General features: G+C 43.5%; 1 protein-coding gene across 1 annotated transcript; it reads left to right on the top strand.

The window, feature by feature from the left end:
- The first annotated feature begins 3167 nt into the window (after positions 1-3167).
- Positions 3168-7509, top strand: LOC111230738 (serine/threonine-protein kinase pim-1-like). The gene is made up of 6 exons (XM_022757567.1): positions 3168-3615; positions 3869-3975; positions 4103-4153; positions 4320-4686; positions 5344-5520; positions 5626-7509. Exons 1-6 carry the CDS (start codon positions 3534-3536, stop codon positions 5838-5840), a joined length of 999 nt encoding a protein of 332 aa, XP_022613288.1. The 5' UTR covers positions 3168-3533; the 3' UTR covers positions 5841-7509.
- Positions 7510-7742: the final 233 nt, after the last annotated feature.

Below are 7742 nucleotides of genomic sequence, written 5' to 3'. Positions count from 1 at the left end.
TTAACTAGCAACAGTGGTTATTTACAATAATTACAAGTCATAGCTAAAGCATTAAGTAAAAACAAAATAACATATCTCAATTATATGTCCTTGCAAAAAAAGCTTGCCATGAGAATATCTCTGTATGATATGCAAATCTCCATGTAAGCGACCACAGAGGTGGTCCATTATTTTTCCTGCCACTTACAGAGTGGCAGCAGGTGGGATCTGAGGACAGCTGGAGAGGTGATCGGCCAGCCATCGGGACTGATGGACGAACAAGTGTTTTAAGAGCAGACAAGTGGCTGAGCCTTTTACGACATCCAGGATGACGGAACAGGGCAAAGGAGAGAGGCCAAGAAACAGAGAGAGCTCTGCAGGGAGCTGCCTGGGAGTAAAATGTGTGCCCGTTTAATGTGTTACGCAGAAAGTGTTATAACTTTTTGTTGAAGGGTGGAAATGGAGGTCAAGGGTGTACTGTGGGGTCAGGAAGATAACAGAGTTGATGGGAAGCTTCAGTTTGCAACGTCATTTAAAATAAAGAGTTGCACAAAAAGGAAACTAAATTACAGTATCAAGATCAAGTGGAACATGTTCTGCTGTTCTAATGTGAACAATGTGTAAAGTCACAGTTTGTACCACCATCGACTCTGTGCTCCAGAAAAGATCACAGAGAAAGTCTGTTTAAAAACTTTATCACATCCCAACAGCTGCTCACTCAGTGAAGTATTAATTGACAAACATTACACAGAAGCACAAATAATGCCTCTTATTCTATTCCAGTGTATTGTGTACATAGTGGTTATTGACAGACCTTCTATATGGAGAAACTGAATTTGGCGTTGTGAAACCTTCCTGTGGGCAGGGTTTCTATTTATCTAGAAAGAGGAAGTAATTCATAAAGGTATTATGTAAGCCAAATCTTTTGCCACGGTGCTGTTTTCCCCTGTGGCCTCTGATGTTTTAGCGTGCAGCACAGGACTCATATGTAAATGAAAAGAATTTGAGACAAAGGTTGGTCAGGGCTGCAGGGGTCAGGGGTGGAGCTGCAGTATTTGATGTTCACTGGCATTAAAGAAACTGGGATGTCCTGCTTTTACAGTAAGAACCTGTTGCCCTCTCCTCGGGGAAAAGAAACTGAGACAAGAGACTGGACTGAACAGCTGGCCCCAAAGTGAGCGGTGCAACTAATAATCTGTCCTTCTGACAGATGGGGTTAGATGGCTGTCATTTGAGCCCTGCTGATCATGCAGGCAGGGATATCTGCAGCCCCGCAGAGATGCGCTCACTGGTGGCATTTCGTAGGCCTGCGGTCACTGTCACACACGTTGCTTTGGACCTCTCCATTTTCACACACCTCTCCAATGCCCCTGACTGAGCATGAACACAGCACACACTCCTCTCTGGACCTTTCAGGACACTATACAAACCAATGCTTTCAGTACTATTACTATAGTGTTACCACTGTAGCTCAACAATAACAATAAAATGTACAAAACCACACATATTCAGCTGTATAATTCAACAATACAAACAGCGACGTGAGCCCTGAAAAGTAATGAAATAGTCTAATAAACTTTTACACACACAAGAAGCTGGAAAATCAAAGTGTGCTTGGTTTCAATGTAATAATCACCTTCTAATTAACACTTTCGATTGATGGTTGATACTGCAGGAGTAAAGTAGTTCAGGACCTGCTGATTTGCATGTTGTCTTCAAACATGTCAGAGGTATTAAGGAATGTGCCCTGGGCTGAACACTCCTGTGCTCACATTTTCATTCCAGTCAGCCAGGGTTAAGTCAGGTTAAGAAATAGTCCACTGACTTTTTTTCTTCTTTTTTGTTTTAACAAGTGTTTAATGAACAAGATGGTGTAGGCTTATGTTCTTGTGTGCAAACCTGCTTATGTTATCCCATGAAGACAGATGGCTTGCCTATAGGTCAAATGCAAGTAAAGAAAATAGGGAGAGTTAAAAAAAAAAAAAGAATGGACAAAATCTTTTAAAATAAATGAATAATAATTTAAACATTTCTTCTTTTTTTAATCCCTCCCACCTTCAGTTTGTCAGAGATATGCTGTCACATTAAATATCTGTGAATATGTCAGTGTTTTCATGGTTTACAACTTGTGAAATTTCAAAAGAAAACAAAACTTATGCAGGAGAGGAGGAGAAAGAGCAGAGCATGCCATTCGGACAATAACATGCGCGGGAAAAGGAGGGCGGGGAGAGGAGGAGCACAGACAGAGAGAGAGAGAGAGAGAGAGAGAGAGAAGAGAGGTGGGGGTGTGGGGGTAAATAGAAGTCTTTTTATCTCTAGTTTCCCACATCCTGTGAACGGCTGCAAACGCGGCCACCCAATTTGAAAGAATGAGAGGAATGTGCCCATTCTATCCCAGCGCGCTTTGATGCGCAGCGAGTTGAGAGGCATTGTCAGGCAACTCAAATAAAGAGCATAGTCCTGGACTTCACTTCAGCCAGTAAAACCTCTGTGTTTAATGTGAAAATAATTAGGTAAATGGCAGGGGGTTAGAATAGCTGGGATGCGACTGATGAACTGCTCTCAGGTTGTATGGGCGCTGTATGCGTCTCTTAGTGCAAAATGTCTTTATTAGTGTGTAAATGCTTCAGTGCAACCAACAGCAACAGTCTGTTTCTATTGTCAGAGGCAGACACAACATGCGGAGAAGAGTGAACAATTATGAGGCACTGCAACGGAGCAGAAACTTCAATATCAAGCATGAATAGCATATAAATAATGAATAGAACAGAACGGACTATAACATCCAGTTTCAGTAACTTGATGCGTTCCTCATGTTTGCTGAAGCCTATTAATAATGGTCTATACATATCTTCTATTCCCTTAGTCAGTTTCCCGCGAAGGGAGGAGGCAGGGGGGTGAGCACTTGGCTTTGAATTTGCATTTCCCTCCAACATGAATTCATAATTATTACTTTAGTCTCCCCCCTTTTTGGCGCGTTTTGATTCCCGCCACGTCTGTGTCTGGCCCGGGCGGTTATGAGGTTGGCCTTATTTTCATAAGCGTTTGGAAGGCCTATCTGCGTTTCTATTGGCTCGGCGAGAGGAAAGGGGGCGGCGCCATGGCTGACGTTGGCGCTTAGTCAACGCCCTCTTACTACCGCCTTATAAGCTTCCTCCCCCCCGCTCAGCATTTCCATGAGCCGGTGTCTGACGGAGGCATTGATCCGTACTCCGCTTTATCTGTTTATGTCGCGAATTTTACTCAACTGTTTACAAAACATTGCGTGGAACAGCCGTGGTTTCACGTTAGTTTTTGAAGCAAACTCAGTTATACCGATAGCCGGGACCCGTTTTTGTCTACATTACCCTGGATCACAAGCGGGTTTTCTCCTATGCGGATGAGAGGATCCCCTACCGCATTTTTGTGCCTGCAACGTGGACTATAAGCTCTACTACAGGAGACGGGAGAGTCGCGCTGTCGGAATAAAATTACTCTTATAAACCACTTCTTTTTTTTTTTTTGAAAACGAAGAAGACGGACGTCGTTGTCCTGTGGTGGATATCCTTTAAGGAATGCTGCTGTCCAAGCTCAATTCTCTGGCCCACATCTCCACCGTAGATATGCCGGCGAAAATCCAGCTCCAAGTTCATCAAGGTTAGACGCCCTTTTTCCACTGTGTTGTCATGGAGGACGGGGCTGCAGCAGCAATGGCTGGCAGCCCGCCTATCATGGCTCAGTCCACACACGCTACTACTTGCTCATTTTCAAGGACGGCAGTTCATTTACTCGCAATAATATTAACAGTATTATTATGTTTTGACGTCTTTATCCTGCAGTTACTTTGCTGTATGTGTGTTTTGTTTTTGTCCTCTGGTATTTACCGGCTGTGTTTATATTTGTTTTGCAGTAAAGGAGAGGGAGCCTTTCGAGAAGCTTTATCAGGTCGGCGCAGTGCTGGGCAGCGGTGGGTTCGGCACCGTTTACTCCGGTACGAGGATAGCCGACGGAGCTCCGGTTAGTATGCCTTATATATGTTTGTTTTATTTTGGTAATGAGACGTAATGCATTTTATTGCAACTGCTTCACATGTTTGGTTGTTGAACAAGTCGTCTGACGCGGTGTCTCTGTTTTGCTTTGCTAGGTTGCTGTCAAACATGTAGCCAAGGACAGAGTCTCCGAGTGGGGAGAGCTGGTAAGAAACTGTTTATAATCCTAATTAATGTACTTATTTAATATATTATATAACCAGAAAACTGTATTGATATCATAAAGGGAGCTAAAGTGTATTATTGGAGGTATTTTATTTCAATTCAGCATGTTATGTATGAAATACTAATATTTATATCTGATCTCTTCAGCCTAACGGCTCCCGGGTTCCCATGGAGATTGTGCTGCTAAAGAAAGTCGGGACGGGCTTCCGCGGCGTCATCAAAATGTTGGACTGGTTCGAGCGACCGGACAGCTTCATCATCGTGATGGAGAGGCCCGAAAACGTCAAGGACCTGTTTGACTTCATCACGGAGAAAGGTGCCTTACCGGAGGAGCTGGCGCGGAGCTTTTTCCGCCAGGTGCTGGAGGCCGTGCGGCACTGCCACAACTGCGGCGTGGTGCACCGGGACATCAAGGACGAGAACATCCTCATCGACCTCCGCACCGGGGAGATGAAGCTCATCGACTTCGGATCCGGAGCCCTACTCAAGGACACCATTTACACAGACTTTGATGGTGAGTCATCATTGCTAAAAACGTGTTGCAATATAGAAATTGTTTTATTGTTATTTGTTAAATACAGTAATGTGTTTCTATGGATTTCAACATCAGAACCTCTTTAGTCTTATGATGTGTCCCATACCCGAGCGGACATTCCTATCTTGTGCCATCTCTGACACCCCCCGCGTGCACGCGCGCACACACACACACACACACACACACACACACACACACACACACACACACACACACAGAGCAGCCTGAGCAGTAGTGCCTTCGCTTTGGCGCCCCCCATTGGAGGAGAGATGTATTTTTACAACTCAAAGTTTGTAAACAAAGTCACATGTCCACTCCCCCTCCCACACACACTTCCCTCCCTCTTCCTCTCACACGCACACGCCCTGCCTGTCACGCTCCCTGGCACCTGAGCCCGGATAATAACCTCAGAAAAAGGCTCAGCTCATAAATCTGCATTCTTTGTTAATCATTTAACCCTCTCTGCAATGCTTTCATTGTCAATTTTACTACAATAATAATAATGATATTATAAATTACTGTCACTCAGAATCAGCTTAGGTGTCCCTGTTATTAGTGTTTATTTGTGCAAAGTTATTAAACAAGGTTACAGTTTTTAAAGATGTCTTTCTCTTTTCATTTCCTCCTGTGTGACAGGCACCAGAGTTTACAGCCCGCCTGAGTGGATCAAGTACCACCGCTATCATGGGCGCTCTGCCACAGTTTGGTCCCTGGGGGTCTTGCTGTATGATATGGTGTGTGGGGACATCCCATTTGAACACGATGAGGAGATTATAAGAGGACAGGTCCTTTTCCGGAGAAGAATCTCCACAGGTAAATTGACATTGCAATACCTGTTCTAGCTTTTAATCACAGGTGTGTAATATTTGCATACTCAGTCTATTGCTCTGGACTTATTGGCTGTCCTCCTTCCTCCAGAATGCCAACAGCTGATCAAGTGGTGTCTGTCCCTGCGGCCGGCAGACCGTCCATCCTTTGAGGACATCATCAACCATTCGTGGATGCAGAGCACATCCTCCTCTGTAGTTCCCCCCACAGTGCAGACAGAGAAGACCACCACAGAGATTAGGCTGCACAGCATCAGCCACGAGCCCACAGCCTTCACACCCACCCCTGTGGCCGTGGCTCGGTGATGGAGGCAAAAACTCTGGTCCGAACTGGACTGCACTGACACAAGAGACTATTACAAAAGACTTATGTAACAGACTTGAAGCAGAGAGGAGGGGGAGCAGGGCGGCTCACAGGCCGACTGTCCCAGCACAGACGAGAACAAGGTGTAAAGGACTACACACAGAGGAGGCCGAGGTTATGACAAAACCATCAACCCTTGGTTTGAACCTGGCAGGCCGCACCCTCTCCATTCTCACCACCCAACTACTTGATTTTCCCAGTCGTTGACCAGCATCAGTGTCAGAGCATCATCTTCTCACGACTCTGATCTGGGCACCGGGTGTTTATCAGTCTGTAGGAGGGCATGCTCTGTATGCACAGACACCTGCACTGAGCAAATACAGTACATTGGTTCACTGTTCTGCTGAATGGCGAGTGGACAGTCTGAGTTACGTAACTTCTTGTCATACTGTACTCTGCTCTCTCCCTCTATTTCTTGCTGTCACAGCAGAGTGGGAAGAGCAGAAGTGTTGGCGAAGGGAAGCATGATTTTTTTTTTTTTTTAAGTGCCTTCTGTGAGATTGTTGGGGGATCCTGAAAATACTTGAATTTGTGAAAGCAAAAAGGCTCTTCTCAACAACCTTTTTGCTCCTTACTCTGTACAAGGCTTTATATCGTTTAATGCTGTTTTTTTTTTTTCCTCTCATGGGCCTAGATCAGTAAAGCCTATGCCATTTACAACCACTACTATCACTACTTCTAACTACTCCAATGTCATTAGCAACCAGACAACCTCATAGCTACGGCAGCAACCTGTGCAAACAAGTCATAAAAAAAGAAACACTGGACTTACCTCACTCTCTTTACTACAGCACCCACCTCTACTCTACAACCTCCGCTTCCTCCTCTTCTCGTGTTGTACTGTATACAAACACAAGGCTTAGGCAACCACTCATTCACATCCACCTGAATGCACACCACAATGCAAACTTAAAACCATACCGAAATACAACATCCTCTGCTCTTCAATTCAATTTTTTTTTTGAATTTTTACACAGTGCCTCACACAGGTCTTAAAATTCGGTGGGGACAAGAATTGTAAATAATAACAATATTTATTATTGCTGTGACTTCTTTCTCTCACATTCGATGAGTGTTTTTGTCACAGACTTTATTTATTTATTTATGAGAGAATTTCGGCTGTACGTATATATTTCATTCCACAGTCACTGAAGGGCCCACAGATTATTTAAAAGACAAACAAAGATGAGATCTTTTTTTGACCATATTTATGGCTTGAAATTTTAAAAGAGCAGATGTTTGTGTGTATGTTTGTGTATGTATTGTAAATAATGTGTAATTAGTCCCGAAAGCACTTCCATCTTAATGTATGTAAACAATGAACGTCTACTGATGGTAACTGGTTTTGTTGCGCTGTTGTCTGCTGTGAGGGGGCGAGTGAAATCTGAATGTTGGGGGTGTGTGTGTGTGTGTGTGTGTGTGTGTGTGTGTGTGTGTGTGAGTGTGTGTGTATGTGTGAGTGTGAGAGATGTGAGAATGATAAATCTCTATCGGTTGCATGATTGCAGCTTGGATTGTTGTGGTTTTTTTTTTCATCCATTCAAATTAGAATTGTAAATTATGTTAGAAACTATTTTTATACTATTTCAATAAATATTTTTTTAACTATGATATTTGATTCCTTTGTATTTCTTCAAGTAACACAGTTGGCTGTAAAATATACTGTTGGTACTGCAAATCTTAAGATCAAGGTGAAACCATAGATTTGCAAGGGTAGATATGATTGATCTAAAAAAGGTTGAAACAAAAGTGACATACGTAGTATTCTGACACAAACAGAATTTACTAGGTCAAATGGTTATAAGTTCTCAGCAGGTTTCCTGTTCGACACTTAAGTAGAAAAG

The sequence above is a fragment of the Seriola dumerili genome, unplaced genomic scaffold (genome assembly GCF_002260705.1).
Source record: "Seriola dumerili isolate Sdu_G_001 unplaced genomic scaffold, Sdu_1.0 BDQW01000283.1, whole genome shotgun sequence".
NCBI lineage: Eukaryota > Metazoa > Chordata > Actinopteri > Carangiformes > Carangidae > Seriola > Seriola dumerili.
Note: the sequence above shows the minus strand (reverse complement) of the source record. Positions and strands in the feature narration are given on the sequence as shown.